The sequence below is a fragment of the Mustelus asterias genome, chromosome 17, assembly GCF_964213995.1.
Source record: "Mustelus asterias chromosome 17, sMusAst1.hap1.1, whole genome shotgun sequence".
In the NCBI taxonomy this organism is placed as follows: Eukaryota; Metazoa; Chordata; class Chondrichthyes; order Carcharhiniformes; family Triakidae; genus Mustelus; species Mustelus asterias.
In genome coordinates, this window is record NC_135817.1 from 53,413,639 (window position 1) to 53,435,676 (window position 22,038).

At 42.9% G+C, this 22,038-nt stretch overlaps 1 protein-coding gene across 1 annotated transcript; it reads left to right on the top strand.

Moving 5' to 3' along the window:
• The first annotated feature begins 1,331 nt into the window (after positions 1–1,331).
• On the top strand, positions 1,332–19,701 carry LOC144506166 (tyrosine-protein phosphatase non-receptor type substrate 1-like). Its single transcript, XM_078232011.1, has 6 exons — positions 1,332–1,473; positions 1,567–1,902; positions 3,486–3,785; positions 10,144–10,248; positions 12,663–12,733; positions 19,257–19,701. Exons 1-6 carry the CDS (start codon positions 1,428–1,430, stop codon positions 19,506–19,508), a joined length of 1,110 nt encoding a protein of 369 aa, XP_078088137.1. The 5' UTR covers positions 1,332–1,427; the 3' UTR covers positions 19,509–19,701.
• The last annotated feature ends 2,337 nt before the right edge of the window (positions 19,702–22,038 follow it).

The window sequence follows — 22,038 nt, forward strand, 5'->3', positions numbered from 1 at the left end:
ATTGTCCACCACCATTCTCGACTGGATGTGGCAGGACTGCAGAGCTTAGATCTGATCCGTTGGTTGTAGGATCGCTTAGCTCTGTCTATCAGTTGCTGTTTTTAGTAGTCCTGTTTGGTAGCTTCACCAGGTTAATACCTCATTTTTAGGTATGCCTGGTGCTGCTCCTGGCATGCCCTCCTGCACTCTCCATTGAACCAGGGTTGATCCCCTGGCTTGATGGTAATGGTTGAATGGGGGATATGCCGGGCCATGAGATTGCAGATTGTGCTGGAGTACAATTCCGCTGCTGTTGATGGCCCACAGCACCTCATGGATGCCCAGTCTTGAGTTGCTAGATCGGTTCGAAGTCTGTCCATTTAGCATGGACTGGATAGCCACACAACATGATGGAGGTTACTCTCAATGTGAAAGTGGGACTTTGTCTCCACAAGGACTGTGCGGTGGTCATTCTTACCGATACTATCATGGACAGATGCATCTGCAGCAGGCAGATTGGTAAGGATGAGGTCAAGTATATTATTACTCTTGTTGGTTCCTTCACCACCTGCTGCAGACCCAGTCTAGCAGTTATTTCCTTTAGGACCTGACCAGCTCGATCAGTAGTGCTGCTGCCGAGCCACTCTTGGTGGTGGACATTGAAATCCCCCACCCCCATTTTGCTCCCTTGCCCTCAGTGCTTCCTCCAAGTGTTGTTCAACATGGAGGAATACCGACTGAATACTGATTAGATTGATTGGCCATGCTGAATTGCCCCTTAGTGTCGGGGAACTAGCAGGGTAAATACGTGGGGTTTAATGGGAGAGGGACTGGGTGGGATTGCTGTCGGTGCAGACTGGATGGGCCGAATGGTGTCCTTCTGCACTGTAGGGATTCTGAGTCAATGATTCTATGAAAACGTCCATGATCATCACATGAATGAATCAAAAATGCCTTGGGAGGGCAACTGGGAGTGATACAAATGGAATTTGCATGTACTGGCCTCGGGCTGGGTGAACATTGGTCTATAACAAATCACTCTGTTCAGATGATCTCATAAGTTAAATAAATTGTCTCAGTATTATCCGAATCCCAGGCCAGTTCCATCAGCTGAAATTCATGTGGTTTACAGATTTATTTAGTTTGAATGTTGAATGCAAGTTGTTGATGTCAGGCTCGGGCGATTGTACTACAATTCAAAATCAAATGATATAGATCATTGATACTATAAATTCAATGGTACCGGACCTTTTTGCACTAAGGGAGGAAATACAATGTTTATTGCGCAGAAGTAAAGAGACTGGCATGTACATTTTGTTAAACTTCCCATTCGGTCTGTAACCGGCAGTCAGTATGATGTGACGCACCGGGCGCTACAACCACAAGAATCTTCCAGTGAACTTTATTTTCTTCAGAATACCAACAGCTCTATAATACCGGTGAGAGGGATGGGTGCAGTTAGAAAGATCCTCAAACTCTGCCTCTTTGTCTTAGGTAAGGATTTACTTGGACTCCAGCTATCAGTAATCCCGGTTGTACTCAGATTATTTGGGTTTAATGTTCCTATGTTATAATTTTATGTTTCAGGACCTGTTGTCGGTCTGAACGTGACTCAGTTTCCTTCAGTTCTGTCCCTCCTGACAGGACAGACAGCTCGAATGAATTGCACCCTGATACCCGGAGAGGAGCGGGTCTATACGATGAAATATTATTGGTGTAGGGCAAGAGACAACCTGAACATCAGAAGCAACGGATCCAAGAATTGCCTCAAGAAAAACTCTCGCCTGTCCCCATCTGAGGGTTCACTTGTCATTCGGCAGGTAATTCTGGACGATTCCGACACTTACCACTGCGTGGTTCTTAGAAAGGACCCTCTGCCCTTGAAAAGCTTTGTAGGAGAAGGAACAAAACTGAACATTCAAGGTAATTAGAAAATAAGAACAGAAAATATTCAGCAGCTCTGACAGCCTCTGTGGAGACAGACACTGAGTTAAAGTCAATGACGTTTGGTCAGAACTGGAAGAAGGTAGAGATTTAATCGTTTAAGTTTATTAGTAATGTCATCTTTCTGAAATAAAAGCATAAGAGCAAATTACTGCGGATGCTGGAATCTGAAACCAAAATAGAAAATGCTGGAAAATCTCAGCAGGTCTGGCAGCATCTGTAAAGAGCGAAAAGAGCTGACGTTTCGAGTCCAGCTGACCCTTTGTCAAAGCTTTGTATTTATTTTAATCAAAATAATTTATCAAAGCTTTGACAAAGGGTCATCTGGACATCTCCTTACAGATGCTGCCAGACCTGCTGAGATTTTCCAGCATTTTCTCTTTTGGTTTCAGATTCCAGCACCCGCAGTAATTTCTTTTTATATTGTTAATCGAAAATGCAGGAGAAACTCAGCAGGTCTGACAGTGGAGAGAGAATAGAGCCAAAGTTTTGAGTCTGGATGATCCTTCCTCACTCCGCATTTTCTGTTTTTGTTTTATCTTTCTGCAAGTTAACTCAGTTTCTCTCTCCACAGATGCTGCCAGATCTGCTGATTTTTTTCCTACCTTTTCTGCTTTTATTTTAAATTCCCAGCATCGGCAGTACTTCCTTTTGATTTTGGGTCTGGACGGAGGAGATAGGAAGAAACTATCCCCATTGGAGGCAGTGTCCAGAATTCAAGGATTTAAAAATGAATGTCTAAAAAGAGGCCACAAAGGAATTTCTTTTTCTTTTACTCCCCATGTGATTAGGATCTGGAGTGCACTGCCAGAGAGCGCGGTGGAGAAAGATTCAATAGTGATTTTCCAAAGAGAATTGGACAATTTTTTGAAAAGAAACAGTTTTGGCTACTGTAAAAAGCTGAAGCGGGACTGGTTCAATTGTACTTTCAGACAGCCAGCATGGGCACAATGGGCCAAATGGCCTCCTCCTGAGCTGTGCTGTAACCATGCTGTGATTTTCTGATTAGATTAAGAGACACTGAAATAGCTCAATGTGTGGGAGAAGAAACAAATCTAACCTGAAATGCTGTACTGGGACCAGAGTGAACACACCCGCTTTTAGCTTTAATGTCACAATAACCATTAAACACCAGGGACTTTCAGATCATCTTCAAAACTTAGTTTGAAGAAAAACGGCCAAAAGACAAAGTTGTGTTATACTGACACCACTCCTAACAGCGGAATATCATTTATTTAACAAGCGGATTGCAAAGAGAGAAACTGGTCTTTGTGAAATAATTATTTTTTTTACATTTCAATAACAATGCGGCTCCAAAAAACACAAACTGAATTTGTGCCCGAATTGCATTTATTATAAGGTCACTGGATAATATTTATATTATTATTATGGATCTTATTTCATGCGCGTTGCATTTTCCTTCCCTGTTTTGTAATTAATCAAACAGATTCTGCAGTTTTTATCAAACTTGTAGAAGTTTAAATCTTTCCTACAGTCGTTCTCTGTGTATTTGCAACAACGAAGATTGATAGAATCTGTTTTTTTTTATTTTGTTCATTTAGCCAAACCTGAAATCTCTCTCTCTGCGGATCCCCAGAAAGAAATTGTTGGACTTCCATCTCTGATTTGTTTGGCTGCGGGATTTTTTCCCTGTAATCTGAGCATTTCCTGGATTGTAGAGGGAGTTGTTTTCTATCAAACCGAACCGGGCTCGCTGACAGTAAACAGTGACAGCAGCTACAACCTGAGCTCCCGGCTGCAGATTACAGACGCTCACTGGGACCAGGGAGCCGCCGTCATTTGTGAGGTTCAACACATCACACTCTCTGAGCCAGTGAGGATAAGTTTCAGTGACAGTAGGGGTAAGTGATTCACAGAGGGAATAAACCCCACAGCTCATCACTCCCGATTACAGTAAGTGCAGGTAGAAATTATAATTTTGTAAAAACCCCGTGTAAAAGCACAATGCAGTGTTTGGGATACAATTCCAGAAGATACAAGTGCAGGCTGGAGAAACTGCGGAGCAAAAAAAGTACTCCAAAATACATTAAATACACACGACGCCGAATGTGTGATTTACTGTAACTATTACAAATTATGGCGGGGAATTGAAATCAGCAACATTAACCAGTTAGACTGGGAGCAGAGATTTTTTTTCATCTCAAATCTTCTCACTCCACAGATACTAGCTGACCCACTGTGTTTCCAACAAAGATCTTCCTGCGTGTTAATTCCACCGAGTAGACAGGTTCGCAATAACTCTGAACTTAAAAATACCAAATGGAATGCAAGTCATAGCAAGTTTTCTCTTATGTAAAAGCTGGTTTATAAAAGCGGAATCGCTTTCTGGCAAAGACTCGGTAAAATATGATTAACAACAAAGGATCACTCGTTAAATATCATTTTGTGTAACTGACATTGTTGAAATAATTTAATTTATCCCGGCTTCATGAATTGACAGAGGGAAAGTCGCCGACGCCAGAATAGGTATAAAAGTTTAAAGTTTAAGTTTATTTGTTATTGTCACAAGTAAACTTACATTAACACTGCAATGAAGTTGCTGCGAAAATCCCCATAGTCGCCACACTCCAGCACCTGAGGGAGAATTTAGCATGGCCAATGCACTTAACGAGCATGTCTTTGGGACTGTGGGAGGCAACCGGAGCACCCGGAGGAAACCCATGCAGACACGGGAGAACATGAAGACTCTGCACAGACAGTGATCCAAAGTGGGAATCAAACCAGTGTCCCTGGCATTGTGAGGCAGCAGTGCTAACCACTGTGTCAAAACAGACAAAACAACTTGATATCAGATCTTTTAAAAAGTACCTCGATCTGCACCTTAAGTGCTATAAGTTACACGGCTATGGGTGAGGTGCAGGAAAGTGGGATTAGAAAGGGGACCTGGGTGTTCTCGGCATGGCATGGACAAGATGGACCGAATGGCCTCCTTCTGTGCTGTAACCTTTCTATGGTTCTATATGGAGATTTCCATCATTTGGTTTATTCCTCAGAACCACTACACTCGTCGCTCAGAGATACTGTGATTTCAATTAAGGTATTTGACAAGAATCATAGAATCATAAAATTCCGACAGTGCAGAAGGAGGCCAGTCAGCTCAATGATGCTGTACCAACTCTCTGACGAAGTCTTACCCAGGCTCTCTCCCCCGCCCTATCCCCATAACCCCACACATTTACCATGGCTAATCCATCTAACCTATATATCTTTGGACACCAAGGGACAATTTAGCATGGCCAATCCACCTAACCTACACATCTTTGGACTGTGGGAGGAAATAGGAGCATCTGGAGGAAACCCACACAGACACAGCGAGAATGTACAAAGTCCACATGGACAGTCACCTGAGGCCAGAATCAAACCCGGGTCCCTGGTGCTGTGAGTCAGCAGTGCTAACCACTGTGCCATCATGCTGTCTAAGGGAGAAGAATGTAGAAGGAAAGGGAGAATGGACGGGCACGTGAGAAAAAATTAGTAACAATTAACACAAGCACATAAGCAGAGGATCGAATGGTCCCCTCCTGTGCTATGAGTTATAATGATTCCCATTAACAACTACCATTTAATCCACTGCCAGACTTCTCATTGTAACAGCTGTGAATAAATTGGACACTTTTACAGCGTGGCGCTGATATTCTGCCATATATCCTCCATCTTCAGATGGAGATTGAGGAGATTTGTTTTTGTCAGCTTTGTTGGTGGCATTCTCTTCCCGAGAAAGCAGCGGATACTGGGTCATTGAATTTATTCAAAGTTGAGTTGTATTTTTGATCGACAAAGGAGTTAAGTGTTATGTGGGGTGGGGTGGGGGTGGGGGGGGGGGGGGGGGGGTTGGTGAACAGGAAAGTGGAGTTGAGACCACAATCAGATCAGCCATGATTTTGTTTTGCAAAAGTGTACTTTATTCATAAAATATCTGAAAGAATATTACAAAACATTCAAAATGGCCATTGTAGAAAGTGCAATGCTATTCAAGTTTTCACGGTAAGAAGTCTCACAACACCAGGTTAAAGTCCAACAGGTTTATTTGGTAGCTTGTGCTTGTGCTACCAAATAAACCTGTTGGACTTTAACCTGGTGTTGTGAGACTTCTTATTGTGTTTACCCCAGTCCAACGCCGGCATCTCCACATCATTCAAGTTTTCTACATAGATCATGTTGCACCCTAAGGTGCTTCAGTGCAATGGAAGAAACATTATAGACATTTTAAAATGATCATTACAGAAAGTGCAATGGCATTTAATTTGTCTACATGAGTCATGTTGCACAGTCTTATTGAACGGCAGAGCAAGCTCTAGGGGTCAAATGACTTACTCCTGCTACTAAGTCTTGTGTTCCTAAGAAGAACACCCAATATTACATTTTCATGTCTACTGACAAGTTTCCATAATTGATTCTGCTATAGCTGTATACAGGCAACCATCCTGCTTTCAGCTTATAGATGATATAACACTACCATCACAATCTTAAGATCACTAAACATACTAATTTCAGTAGTTAATAGACATAACTCATTGGGACTTTAGATTCTGGAGTGTATGTGCAAGAAACAAAATAGTGTCCACTCAATTCATTCATTCACAAGTCAGACCATTTTAAAGAGTTGTGTCTGTTTTCAATCTCTGCTCATTTAAGCTTAGCTAATAAGAATATGTCTTCATTTGGCACAGTAGTTAGCACTGCTGCCTCTTAGCGCCAGGGACCCGGGTTCGATTCCTGGCTTGGATCACTGTCTGTGCAGAGTCTGCACGTTCTCCCTGTGTATGCATAGGTTTCCTCTGGGTTCTCCTGTTTCCTCCCACAGTCCGAAAGACATGCTGGTTAGGTGCACTGGCCATGCTAAATTCTCCCTCAGTGTACGCGAACAGGTGCCGGAGTGTGGCGACTAGGGGATTTTCACAGTAACTTTATTGCACTGTTAATGTAAGCCTACTTGTGACACTAATAAATAAACTTTCAACTTTTCCCAATCTTGGCATTTAAAAGAACATGGAATTTTAAGCCAACATGTGGAAAAGAAACAGTGAGATGACATATAAATATATTGTTTAGCCAGCAGCAGAGTTGAAAGCTATCATTACAAAGCTGCTTGAAGTGCTTGAGAAGGTGAAGGCTGGTGCATTGAGGGCTGGTGCATTGTGTCTGAATGTAAGCTAGAACCTTTGCAAAGTAATCTTGGAGTGCAGTGAATTCATTACTGGTTTAAGAAATATTAGGGAAAGAGAGTGCAATTTGGCTAATGCAATCTTTTTCTGGGTACACATCAAGCAGAAGTGGCATTGTAACTCTGAAGACTACATACTGGACTCCTACAGAAGCAAAATACTGCAGATGCTGGAAAGCTGAAATAAAAACAGAAAATGCCGAAAGTACTCATAAGACCATAAGACCATAAGACACAGAGGCAGAATTAGGCCACTCGGCCCATCGAGACTGCTCCGCCATTCAATCATGGCTGATTTTACTCATCAGGTCAGGCAGCATTAGTGGAGAGGGAACAGAGTTAACGTTTCAGTAAAGTTTATTTATTAGTCACAAGTAGACTTACGTTAACACTGCAGTGAATTTACTGCAAAAATCCCCTAGCTGCCACACTCCAGCACCTGTCCGGGTACATTGTGGGAGAATTTAGCCTGGCCACTCCACTTAACCAGTACATTCTTTGGACTGTGGGAGGAAACCAGAGCACCCGGAGGAAACCCACGCAGACACGGGGAGAACGTGCAAACTCCACACAGTCGCCGAAGCTGGGAATCGATCCCAGGTCCCTGGCGCTGTGAGGCAGCAGTGCTAACCACCTTGCCACTGTGCTGTCCCCAAGTCAATGGCCTTCCATCAGAACACATTGTTTCCCTCTCCACAGATGCTGCCAGACCTGCAGATTATTTCCAGCATATCCTGTCATTTATAATACTACACGATACACAAATGTCAGTGGGATGAAAGATTTCCTCTTGGAGGCTGTCCAATATTGTTTTTTGTTTCCAAAGTGGGAGGTTTAAATACAGTCATTTTTAATTTGACATTTTATGCTGCTTTTAGCATCCCTGTCAGGTCAGGAAACTAACAAAAGCTGACTAACTGCTTCAAATGAGTTCATAGTTCAACGGTGGCCCACAATATGTCTCCCACTCATGAAGGCAACATGTGAGATTGAGAGTTGTAAAGGATGTGATTTGTCATGACAGACTGTAGTTCTATCCAGCATTGACAAACAGACAGCAGAAGGGTGATTTAGACATTACAGAAAATAATAGATTTGAATGATGAAGGTGTGAGATGTATTTGAAGAAATATTTATGTAATACCTTTAACAGACTAAAAGTATCTCAAAGCACTTCCCAGCAATGATATAAATCAAAATTTAACAGCAAGTAACATTTCTAAAAAAATGAAATAAAATGTCAATTTCCAAAGGCAATTCTGTAACTGAGGCAAACATCATTCTTAAATGAAGATAGTTGGTGCCCTCGCAAAGAAGAAACACCCAGTGATCTCAAAAAGGTGGGCTGCAACCCCTCACTAAGAAAAGAACTCCTCATATGAAACATCAAACAGGAATGTGCTAAGTCACTTGCGTGAAAATAAAAATGGAAATCATTGAAGTTTCATAGTTTATTTGCTGTAAATAATTTAGTTAGGAATAAACATTAAATAAGCACATCTATTAATGTGAAGCCAGAAAGTATCGGCTTTTCCCCAGCTGTTAACCTTATGTTTCCATCTAAGAAAGAATGAGAATACATGGCATCTGATTGATCCCAGTTCTATCCTTCAAGCAGTTTTTGTCCTGAGAGTCTCCAATTCCAACTATCAAATCATCTGATTGATTATGCTGACAACCTCCATAGCAATTAAAAGAAAAATTAAAGTTTTCTTTTTGAACTACTACTGGCAGATTAAAATACTAACTATCAGCTGAAAACACTGATGGTTGCCTTATGTGTATTGATTGAAACCAGAAATAATACTAACCATCTTTAGGCGGTAACCTTTTTTTTTACTGTTTTCATAGGACGTGGGCATCACTGGCTAGGCCAGCATTTTTATTGTCCATCCATAATTATCTTTGAGAGGTGGTGGTGAGTCGTCTTCTTGAACTGCTGCGGTCCATGCAGTGTAGTTACACCCACTGTGGTGTTAGGGATTTTGACCCAGCAACAGTGAAGGTCCAGCTATATATTTCCAAGTCAGGATGGTTTGTGGCTTAGAGGGAACTTGCAGGTGGTGGTGTTCCTCATGTCCTTCTAGGTGGTAGGGCTCACATGTTTGGAAGGTGTTGTTGAAGAAGCCTTACAGTTATATATAGGTAAATGTAAGGGATAAAGAGATGGATATGAGAAAAAATGCAAACATTGTAAAGTAGTTCGGCAATTACTGATAATTTGAGCAAGGAGATGAGGTTTTACTACCTTTCAAGCTTATGTATCCGCTATAGGAGGTGTGAGGGTGAGAGGAGTGGGTTCCGTAAGGGGATGGTGGAGTGTCAGTTTTCCACATTCAAGCATAGATGGAAAATTAGCTTAGTATTGACCCACCCCAGTAAACTTGTTACTGATCATGTAAGTGTTAAGAGACTAGAAGGACAAATCGGTCTTAGGTTTTAGAATTATTTTTAAGTATCTGTACAGCTCTTTGGTATAAAGTGAAAATATCATAAAACCATCTCTCAGGATGCTGATATGCAGCTATTTTTGCAATGTGGTTTCTTGGGGTGGGGGGGGGGGGGGGTTGATTTAAAGGTAGTAATATGACTCAGTCGGCTACTTGACACACAAACACTGTGAGATGTGACATCCTTCCAGGCAGTAATAATGCTACTCAAGAGTAATATGACTCTTACCATAAAGACTCAGTGGTAGAAAGGGCTTTCTCATCCCACCAATGAAAGACTGCTACATTCCTTTAAGAATTATTAGTAGCAATAGAATAATGGATACAATATCATTATTTGTACAAATGGAAGCATTCTCAACATCAATCCTGAATGGAGTTCCTGCTGAGTGAATCCTATTTGTTCATTTCACCAGTAAAACTCAGAAGTGACAATTGCTAAATGTACCTCTGATACAATCTGTGCTTTAAATAACATATCTGAAGAATTGTGTTGAAAATTATTGCATAAACATTGGTTATGTTTATAATTATAATTAGTTGTTACTCATGATTTTGATTCACATTTCAATTGTAATTTCGAAGGTGTTTCCAAGTACTATTACTTCAGCCTGCTAGGTCTTATCCTAATTGTACCAGTTTGCCTTTGGATCATTAAGAGTTTGTGCTGTAAACTGAAGAATGGAAAAGGTAATTGGATAAAATACATTTTATTTTGTAACTTAATTGTATTAATTAATTTGTATTGAAAATTGTATTTAAATTCTACACTAAATAATTCCAACAAAAAATAAGTAAAAACCATCATATTCCCACAGGCAGTAAGAGTTCAGGATAGTAGATGGTTGGCCATTTGGAAAAGTAGGAAGGAGCAGGAAGTGCAGGGCTCCTTGGTGTGTGTGGCACTCTCAAACTGGTACTCAACACTGGAGATTACTGGGAGTAACAACATCTTGAAAGAATGCAGTCCAGACCATGGCACCAATGGGTGCCAATGTGAGAGAACAGCAAAGAGGTTTTTAAAAATTCATTCGAGTCATGGGCATTGCTGGCTAGGTCAGCATTTATTGCCCATCCCCAATTGCCCTTGAAAAGGTGTTGGTGAACTGCTGCAGTCCATTTGGTGTAGGTACACTCACAGTGCTGTTAGGGAGGGAGTTCCAGGATTTTGAGTTTGTTAGAGAGGCAGATTCCATAGTGAGGTGGATGGGCAGGCAAGTCTACAATTGCCATCCTGAGTCTCACATAGTGTATTGCCTCTCTGGTGCCAGAAGAAAGGACATCATGAAAAGGATGAAGAATATGCTGCAAGGAGAAGCGAGTAAGCCAAAAGTTGTCGTACATTTCAGCATTAATGGTAGTGAGGGCAGGTATTGACGTCTTATAGTCATATTTTCAGAAGTACAGGATTGCTTCCAGTGTTTGTGCAAATGATGGTAGAAATAAGAAGATAGGAAGAATGAATGAGTGGCTTGAGGCGTGGGGTAGGATGGAGGACTTCAGATTCTTGGGGCATTGGAACTAATCCTGGAGCAATAAGACCATATTCAACAAGGACAGGTCATATCTCCATAAGACCAGGACTAATGTACAGGGATGTACACCAGTGTGATTGGAGAGGGTTTAAACTGAGTTTCCAGGTGGATAGGCAGCAGCATATACAAGTGTAAAAGAGAAAAAAGATGTATTCATGAGACTGTTGGGTGGTACCAGGGAAGAATGTAGTACTATATTAGATTGGAGATGACTAAGAAGAATTACAAGGAATACAAATACAGACTAAGAATGCATGTTCGTAAGCATACAAAGTTGGTAAATAAAGTTGATGAGCTAGAAGCACACACAGCCATGTGGGAATACGATGTAGTGGCAATATCAGAATCATGGCTTAAAATGGTGAGGACTGGGTGCTTCATATTTATGGATATAAATTGTTCAGAGAAGATAGGGAAGTGAGACAGGGAGATGGGGTGGCAGTACTGAACAGGGAAGACATTGCAGTTTTGGAAAGAATAGGATGATTGAAATTCAGACTGAAATGCTTGGTGCAATGGTAGGCTTGTCAATGTCAAGGAGCATGGAGGTGTCTGGCATCAATTTGTATAGCATTTTGTGCAGAGCCTGGCGTCCTTGCTGTCCAGTGTGAAAGTAGTGACCAATTCCATGGAACGCCTGTGTAGTCATTCATGATCCAGTATCTAATGCCTGATGTCTCAGCCTCTATTGCAGCACAAATAGAAACCATTCAACCTTCAGATTCTGCAATGAAAGGTCAGAATTAAGTCATGCAAGTTCAGTTTGCCATCACACAGGCTCAGAATGCTACCATCAAAGCTACAGATACCAGCGTTGAATGAGGTTTTCAGTGTGTCACATCCTTCATCACATTGCTAGGATTGTTGAGGCTGCAGGAGAGGGCAGATTTCGGTGGGGACCTCCTTAGTGAAGTGGAGATGTTAAACATATTGTTTCTTGATGAGGTTTAGGTAGAAAAATGCTCCCTGAACACTCTGAGTAAATATAGCTCCTCCTGCTGAGAGACCGTGTCCTTCCTCTTCCTGCAGTTTTTCCTGCTCTGTGTCGCCTCTGCTCATTCTCCCTGTCATGCAGTAGGCTAAATAGGAGACAAAGTAATGCACACATGCGTGGAAGCAAGTGTTTATGAAGAATCCTTGGCAGTCGGAACCATATGCCACCCCATTTAACAACTTGACCAAATCTGAAAACTACCAAACACTTTCCAACTACTGGTAGAAATCAATCAGCGACCAACCTGCAAGTAGTTGATTATTTCTTAAGAACCTTCTGTTCCTAAACACATGTTCAGTTGGGTGAGAGGTGGTCTAGTTGGAGTGTTGACCTCCAAACTGGCAGCACTGTGTCAAATCAAGGTTACAGTCTGATTAGCATCACAATTCGCCTTTAATGCATGTTTTTGTTGGATGTCTTGGTGTAATTAGCACCAGTGGTGTGCATGCAAACAATTTAGAGGAGGAGACAAATTTTACAGTTATAGACTATTTTTATTGTTGCATCTCATTACATACACCACTATACAAAATGTTACTCTAAGATATTTCTAATGTTGATGATATACTTAACAGATTCATCGATCCATGGCAAAAATGTTGGTAATCAAATAAATGAAATATCAATGCATGAGTCAGCAAATGAAGTAAGTAAATTGTTTTGATTTTTTTCTACACAGTATGGACACATGCTGTGCTGAACTGAATGCATTATGAAGTATTGTCAACTTAATTAAATAATTTGTTAACACAATACACTGGGAACACAAAGGGGTCAGCATATCTCGTATCAATGGACTGTATTTTGTTTACCACCGGGGTATTAAGGGAATACAGCAAGAAAAATTGGGTGTGGAGGATCACATCACTTCCACAGGGCCTACCCATTTTCCCTTTCAGCACGAGCTTCAGATGTGTGGCCAAGGCTGAATCCCTGAGGAGCAGGTTGTGCCACAAATGTCCCACGTGAAGCTACCATTGTACCATTGTATGTTGCTGTATTCAGCGTTGGCATCTGTTGTCAAGCCAGTGTAGCCACTTGTCATCACAGTGACAAGTACCAGCTTACAGGAGATGGTGCCATTTTCTTCTGCCATTAGTAAGTGACTCCTAGTTGTGACAATCAATGTCTAAGGCTTCATGTCACCCTTGAAGTGGAGCTCTGGAGATGTCCTACGGGTCATCTGGCTCTGCCTGCCTCACCACACAGAGATGCTTTGGGTACACAATCATCTTCCATCGTGAGGGTGTGCCTGTACCAATAAAGCTGCCTCTGTGTAAAGAGCGCTGACAAACTTGGGAGCTCCGCCTTTGAGGAGATTGCTACCTTTGTGACTTTGTGCTGCCAGGATATACCCATAATGCGGACAGTGAAGATGGAAATTGTTGAACTTCTTTTCTTGACAGCTGTAAGTCTTCCACACAATCAGGTGCACATAATTAGGTGAATAAACAGACTTTTAAATGTAACTAAAGATTTCTTTCACAAATTTTTAAATGTGAACTGAGCTCCCAGCATCCAGTCTAGGTTGTAATGAGCTAATATAGGAAAAGCTATCTATAAATTAGAAACTTTCCAGAATGAGGTTGTCCAGGCACTATTGATATTTACAAATAGGTCAGATTTAGAAGCATTTATAAATTTATTTGTACTGTTTTCAAATTGATATTTTAGGACTAATGTTGATAAAAGACTGAGGCCCACTTGTCTTTTATTCAGTGTTTTGTTAATCTGGGGGATTGCTGGATTGGGGTGATGAGGAAAGATGTCTATTTGTCCACTACTTAGGGTGGCACGGTGGCACAGTGGTTAGCACTGCTGCCTCACAGCGTCAGGGACCCGGGTTCAATTCCAGCCTCAGGTCACTGTCTGTGTGGAGTTTGCACTTCCTCCCCATGTCTGCGTGGGCTTCCTCCGAGTGCTCCGGTTACCTCCCACAGTCCAAAGATGTGCGGGTTAGGTTGATTGATCATGCTAAATTGACCTTAGTGTCAAGGGGATTAGCCGGGTAAATGAGAGTTACGGGAATAGGGCCTGGGTGGGATTGTGGTCGATACAGACTCGATGAGCGGAATGGCCTTCATCTATACTGTAGGGATTCCATGATCTAAAATGTATTTCATCCTAGCTCATTTGGCTCTCAGTCAGAAAATGTTAGCATTGCAAAGATTACAAATCACCAATAACTGAGGATTATTCTCTGAAATATGAATCAACACCGAGTACTAGGAATTTGCATTGGATCTCAGCCTTTTCAACTAATTATATCCAGACGTAAAATTATGAATTGCAAGACTTCAAAAAAAACCCTTTATTTCATTTGGCTACACCACCTGCTTCAGTTGAGTGACAGTGTTGCTGTTGGATACTAACTCGCCACAATGGTACATGTGGGAAGCAAAGTTACCAGAATTTGGCAAAGTGACAGTTGTGGTGACAAAAACGGTGGGATTTCTCACAGGATTTTGACTTTCTTTAACAATTTTCTTTTTCTCAATATGAATCACACTGCATTTGTGGCGGCCTCCTGCCGATTTGCTCACCCCAGAGTAACTTAAACACTGCAATCAGTGAAACGCTCCATATAAATGTCTTCCCAGCACTTGTTCCAGTTCCATTGGACAGGATGGCTGCCAGGAAGCCAGCATCTCAATTCTTAGAGGGATGGATGGTGTGCAGCAGATGCGGGATGTCCTCAATCCACGGTCATTCAGAATTCCTTCCAGCAAGGTGATCACCCCCGCCTCGGAGGCATGTTCAGCATTGTGGAGTCATGCCAGAGCTCAGAGTCCTCATGCTCTTTGAGAAGACAGCATATGAGCTGGCTGGGGAGGAGGAAAACCCTTTGCTGATAATGAGTCCTATGAGGCTCTAGCATCTGTGGTGCTGCTCCCACAACAGCTACAGGCCCAGCCTCCCCCTCATCTGAATTGAGTCCATGATTCTCCAGAATCATGCACTGAAAAGAGGCGAATACCACAGAAAGCTATGAGGATTCCTAACAGAGCCCTGATCCTCGTCCCTCAATGCCTATGGGACTTCCATCCTCGTGGTCCCCACTTAGTGAGTGCCTCTCCACTATCCCTCATAACCTCCCCTCAGACTATAGACACATCCCCACATTTGCCTCTTTCAGCAGGATTGACTCGTCAAGGAAGTGCTTGGTTATTGTTTTGGCAACTGGCTTCCTCTTATGGCTGACAAGGTCACTGATAAGACTGCAATTAGTATGTGGAGCACATTCCTAGAGGACACCTCATTCTCCCAGGCCACAAGGGCTGTAGAGATAAACTACCTTCCATCAGCCACAGCCATACACACCAAGATTTTCCTTACCTGGTCTGGCCTACTTGTGACTCCAGAGCCACAGCAATGTGGTTGACTCTCAACTGCCCTCGGGCAACTAGGGATGGACAATAAATGCTGGCCAGCCAGCGATGCCCATGTCCCATGAATCAATAAAAAAAACTAAGACCTCCCCCCCTGTGCCCTAGGAAACTGCCCTCACACCAAAACACAACATGGGAGCTCAGAGTGGAAACCAGTACTGACCTTCTGCATTCCTCTCATGAAACCCAAAATCAAATTCACACAAAGGTAAGGCACCCACTCTGCATGGAATGGAAAAGCAGCCAACCAGGGAGGACACGGGAGGTGCTGCCTGCAAACCAGCCACCGGACTCCTTTGAGGCAGGGAACACCCCGAGATGACTGGAAGGTAGGGTTCCAAGGGACCTTTCCCTCTGAAATTGTGTGACTAAACCCGCTATCCCCAAGTTACACTTATCTGCATCCCCCATGTCCTGTACTCCCAGAGCCTTGAGCAGCCTATATGGTGATGTCCTCCTGAACGCTCACCTCCGAAATCCCCCTCATAGGTAAAGGTGCCAGGTTCACTCTTTTACAGAGCAGTTGTAAATCACGCTGGCATGACGTCACTCTGGCCCCCTATGAATATTCCGCGAGGGGTGAAAACCCCGTGAGAGTGCCTGATAGTGAGATGCACATGTATTAAAATGAGCTCCTCACCCTTCCTTGGTGTGATGTACATTACTCCGCCGGAGAAGGGCTTTGAAAATTGCATCGCTCGAATACGCCGGTGTGAATCGCACTTTTCCAATCTTACGGCATTTGGACACCACTCCGGAAAACAGACACATGGAGAGTTTTGGGCTCAAAAATCGCTGTGTATTGTACATCACGCCCATTTCATGGACTACTTTATTTTAGATTGCTACTGAACCTGAACTATTAACAACCGTTCGTTGAAGTTCCGTTGGTTTTTTTAAAACGTCAATTTTCGCTCCACTGGACCTGAAGGCATTTAATTACACTTGGGATAGTTCCGAGGTCACACTAGCTGTCACATAACTTGGCCTTTCTTAAGCTGCTAGTGTAGGCAATGAACATCACTGAGAATATTGTTTGACCAAAGGGGGCTTCATGATCACATTCAGTCATGTGAGTGCGTGCACAAACACATACTTACTCGTCAACAGAGATCACTAGGAGCCATTCAGAAGTACAAAGTATTTTCTATGCCTAGAATAGTCGTACTAAGAGTGCCTCCATTGTCCCAGTACCTGGCAGATAGAAACCAGGGAATCAAAACTGAAATCTTTCACTTGGATTAAAAACATTGGGCGAGGTGTCACCCAATAACCCATTACTCAGTGTGTTGCAGGAGACACTGATTGAGGTAGATTGTGTCTCTGGCCCATCTTGGGCAGCTAGTGCTCTGCAAATGCAATAGCACCAGCAAAAGGAGTGATCGATTTCAAAAACTGGGTCTCACTCACTGAAGTGCAATAGTTGAACTGTTGACAGCAATCATGGTCCTTATACGGAGCACACTGTTGGGAGGTAGAGGCAAACTTACAATAAACTCACTGTGCTTAGGCACCGAGCTCCAACAACCATGCTGGCCAGTGGCTGTGAGAGCACCAATCAGAGCTTGGTAGCTCAGCATTTGCTCATAGGCTCATTTATATTTCTTGAGCCTATCAGCAGGCAATGCAGAGCGACATTGGACTGAGTGGTTGAGCCCCCTTAGAGCATGGGACTCAATTAAAGTAATGTTTTACTCAATCCCAAAGAAATCCTAGAGTTTGGATCATGGCGTGAATTGACAACAGAGGGGAAGGTGTGGATGTTGCAATCACCCAGTGAGATTTCAGAAGGGCAATTCCAGAAACCCAGGCGGCAAATAGGTGCGGACCATCCATTGCCAATGCTGTCCCTAATTTCCATACAGCTGTCGAGCCTATTCCAGGCAGCTCTGTCCGGCTCCCAGTCACTCCTGTGCTACCTTGTCTCCATGAGTCACTGGGATGGCCGTGAGTGTCTAGTTTCAGCCCAGCACTGGCTCCCAGCCCAGCATGGCCGAGCAGGATGACAAGACCCTCAAAGATTTCTTCACCAAAAGAGACAAGAAGAAAGACAAAACCAAACTGGCCGAGGTTGGGTACAAAGACAGTCTGGCCAAAGCCAGTGTCGACTGAGGCCTCCATCCCAATCGATGCCTTGGCTCCGGATACATCCCTGCCTGCAGCATTGCTGCCACTGACATCTTCCTTGCTTTGGCTCCTGCCAAAGCTATGCCATTTACAGTCCCTGTAATGGCCAAGAAAGTGAAGAAGGAAAAAGAGTGGATGGTGAAGAGCTGGTGTCAGGATTCCCAAGGAGCGGGTCAGGAAGGATGACGACTGGAAGGAGCTTGACTTGAGCAAATGGAATTTGACCTGGAGCAGCTCATTGAACATGGAGTTGGGGGCTGGGCTGAAGACGGACCGTCCCAGCTCAGTGACTCAGGGACAGCATTGTGCAGGGGGGGGTCAGGAGCTGGTCAGAGCCACCCAGAAGTTGATTACAGTGGCTTTGAGAATCCATGCCTTACAAATTAGTGATGAAAGAGAGGAAGAAGATCAGGGTGAAGATGGTGGAGAATATCTTGGATACAGAAGGAGACAAGACAGTCGGGCTCTGAAACAAGATAACTCCAGCACCAGCATCTGTCATTGCGGTTGCATGGACACCAGAATCATTAGCGAACTCCTGCAGCCAGATCGGGTAATGTGATCACAAGATCACAATCACAAGAACCACCAGAAATTTACAACGACGTCCAGTTTCTATCCCTACTAGCTTCTGCAAAGCATGTAGAAACCAGAAAAGATAAAGAAATGGAAAGGACCTTTGAAATGACGAAATGCAGAAACAGAGCCAGAGAGGACTTTTTCTGAATATGGCACTGGAGTCAGCGTACCGCCTCGCACAAACTCACACATAGAGAGAGAGAGGGCCCAGGCTCACAGAACCAATGGTTCTAAAGGTCAGTCCGTTCAGCTAGAATTTGGCACCAATTTGTTCTTGGGAGCAGTAAATGTTGGTATATATTTTACAGACAGCTCTGCGTTGCTCTGTGTTCCATCCCAGGTAACTAATCTACATTGAGGGTGGGGCGTGACACCATTGGGGATGGGGCATGACACGAATGTGGCAGGGCATGAGACCACGGAGGTTGCGAACATGACATAATTGGGGGTGGGGCGTGACGCCATTGGCATGGAGTATGACATAATCGGGGTGGGGCAGGCTCTAGAAATGAAGGTGAGCACGGGCGCCACAAAGTATAAGTCCACCGCTATCAGGAGGGTCCCTGGTCCAGCAGCCTGCTACCCCTTAGAGACATCCCATAGTCCTGAAAGGCAAAGTTCACTTTGGAAGGTGTGCACAGTTCATTACTGACATAATAAGCAGCATGACATTGATTCTCCAATACAGCTGTGGAGGGAAAATGTGGAACAGGAAGGAATGCCTTCAAATATCCTGGCAAGTCAGCCAACAACAGTGGAGAGGGCTGTCTGTGCATATCAAGCACTGATTTCAGTGAAATGAAAATCAGACAGGATCATTAAAGAGTCTATGATCAAGATATGATCAAGACTATAATCAAGACACTGAAGTCAGAAATGGACAGTTTAGTTGATTGCCATTGGATGTTTGCTGTGGGTTTCAGTTTATTGACATTTCTATGCGGCTTTGCATTGAACAACAGGAAGACAAGCATTTATGCTAAGTTAAGGTCAGGCCAAAATTTGAAAAATAACTACTTTATAATGAATCAATCCTCTTTGTTCTTACCGTTGTTTCTTATTACAATGTTACAGAGTAGCATTTACTTAAGCAGTGAAACTCAGCATTACGCGTCTATTCATATCAAAAATCCTTCAAAGAGGAAGCAAAAGCGGGAATTGAAGAAGGCAGAGCAGGACCAAACAACTGAATATGCAGTTTTAAAGGTCAGAGATAAAAATAATCCATTCTATGAAGATTCAGCACAATATTCTACTGTTGGCACATCGAACAGAAGGCAGACTGCTAACTACAATGCAACCACATATGCATCGCTTAAGAAATAAACATTTCATGTAGCCCTGATATGATCTAACCACTTTCTCAAGGTCAACTAAAATGACAATAAATGCTGATCTTGCCAGTGATATTCACATCCTCCCCTGCCGAATGAATTAAAAAATGTTATTATTTTTGTGCAACAGTTTCCTAACTGCAGATGTATAAACAAATGTAACATTAAAATGGTTCCAGTGTCTCAAAATGGACTTTGACTATTATTGTTCCTTTACGTTGAAATCAGCGAGCTATTGATAGCTTCAATGGTTAGTGTGTATTATGATGTTTACTAGATTCTATACACATTTCCTGCATCGCTTACTATCTTTTAAAATGAGCCAAAGTCTACTTATAGCTTGAATTAATAAAGTAAACTCTGAGGAAGTAAAAGGGGGAATTGAAGAGACCACAGCAGGATAAAGTAAGGGACTATACAGTTTTAAATTTCAAAGATAAAAATAATCCTTGAGAGGAAGGGTCGGTACAATATTCTATTGTTGGGCATTGAACAGAAGGTAGATTGCTAATGACAATTCAACCGCACATTGTTCACTTAAGCAGTAAACATCTAATGTAACCCTGATATGCATTATTATAAGCATTGTTCTTCCTATTCTATTGATTGGTTGCAATTGTGTATTTTTCTTTTCTTGAGCATAATTTTAAAGAAAATATTCATGGAATATGGACACTTTTGACCCATCCTTAATTATCCTTTGTTTTGTATATCTGGAACTACTCAGAGATACTGAGAGATACTCAGCTGTGGTCGTAGTAAGATTTCATATCGTTTCACCGTTACATCTGATATCCTATTCTTCTTCCAATAAAATACAATAATCCTTTAGCTTATCATGATCCTATCTAATTGAGGTTGCTTTTGAACTTAAACACTTAAATTATTCATCTCTTCCACATGGCCACACCATGCAATCTTATTTTTTTTCACCATCTCATGCTTATGGAAATATACCAGGGTTCTCTATAGCTAGTAAATGATTGCTGTTGGACTTGCCCAAATAATTTCTGTGGCCTCTAGCATTGGATGTTGGTGTATGTGGTGACACAGTGGCACAGTGGTTAGCACTGCTGCCTCACAGCAACAGGGACCTGGGTCCAATTCCGGCCTCGGGTGACTGTGTGGAGTTTGCACATTCTCCCCGTGTCCGCATGGTTTTTCTACAGGTACTTCGGTTTCCTCCCATGCTCTAAAGATGTGCAGGTTAGGTAGATTGGCCATGCTAAATTGCCCCTTAGCGTCCCAAGATGTGTAGTTTAGATGGATTCATCATGATAAATGTATGGGGTTAGGGTAGGGGAAAAGGCCTGGGTAAGGTACTCTGCCAGAGAGAGTCGGTTTGAATAACTCTGAATGCTTATTTTTGTTGTTTATGAAGGAATGGTGCATCTCCAACTGCAACTCTGAATGTTCACATTTAACTGCACGTCTGAGACACTTGAAGCTGGTGTCCGATTTGCACAAAACTAATGAAATGTGCTAAATAAAAGCAAATTACTGCGGATACTGGAATCTGAAACCAAAAGAGAAAATCTCAGCAGATCTGGCAGCATCTGTAAGCAGAGAAAAGGGCTGATGTTTCGAGTCCAGATGACCCTTTGCCAAAATCCTGTGGGATACTGCTACCCACTTCCAAGTTTACTGAGAAACCACCCCTACCTCCTCGTTTCTGCTTCCTCCCTTCCAAACAGATTTTCACCCAAGTTTCAAAATAATTTCATAATGCTTATTTTTTTCTTCAATAATTTCCTTGAAAGTGCCTGGTGCAGGTATACTGTTGGAAATAAATATAGTTTTAAGTCAGCTTTTTTATTCATTCAAGGGATAGGGTATCCCCTTGGGGGGGAATGCCAGGGGGAACTGCCAGAGTAATTGCCAATAGGCACTGCCCAGGGGCAATGCCAGGTGGCAATGTTGGAGGCAGAGTGGAGGCCACATGCAGGGGCTCTGGCTTGGTTGGGGGGGGGGGGGGCGGGGGGAGTCCATTTTGGCATTCCTTTCTCCATGTGGGGATTGGGGGGCATTCCTCTTATATGCCAGGCGGTCCCTATGTCCATGGAGAAGAGGGGGTTGCGATGTCCTTGAGTGGGCTCAATGGTTGTAGGGGGGAACCTTACATTTAACTTTAAGATGGGAGAGCCCTTTAAACAATGTTTCAGAGCTCTGGCATTGCAAGCGTGTTACAGCCCTACCCCTCCAGCTAGCTGAGTGATCTTCGCCAGTGCTCTGAAATTGCACACAGTGCTATTTAATCAGGTGAGAAATCAGGCCACTGTATTTGTATGGCTAGTTCAGTTGAGGTTCTGGTCAATGGTAACCCCCCCAAGATGTTGATAGTGGGGGTTTCATGATGTAATGCCATGGATTGTCAAGGGGTGATGGTTACGTTCTCATGTGTTGGAGATAGTCATTGCCAGGCACTTGCGTGGCACAAATGTTATTTGCCACTTGTCAACCCAAGCCTGGATATTGTCCAGGTCTTGCTGCATTTGAACATGAACTGCTGCACTATTTGAGGA

What these genes read in the sequence shown, in the direction of transcription:
- LOC144506166 (XM_078232011.1), top strand. Translation starts at nt 1,428, where the DNA reads ATGGGTGCAGTTAGAAAGATCCTCAAACTCTGCCTCTTTGTCTTAG. An exon ending in AACAAAACTGAACATTCAAG is followed by an intron (nt 1,903 to 3,485) that starts GTAATTAGAAAA and finishes TTGTTCATTTAG; the next exon opens with CCAAACCTGAAATCTCTCTC. An exon ending in TGCATGAGTCAGCAAATGAA is followed by an intron (nt 12,734 to 19,256) that starts GTAAGTAAATTG and finishes ACAATGTTACAG; the next exon opens with AGTAGCATTTACTTAAGCAG.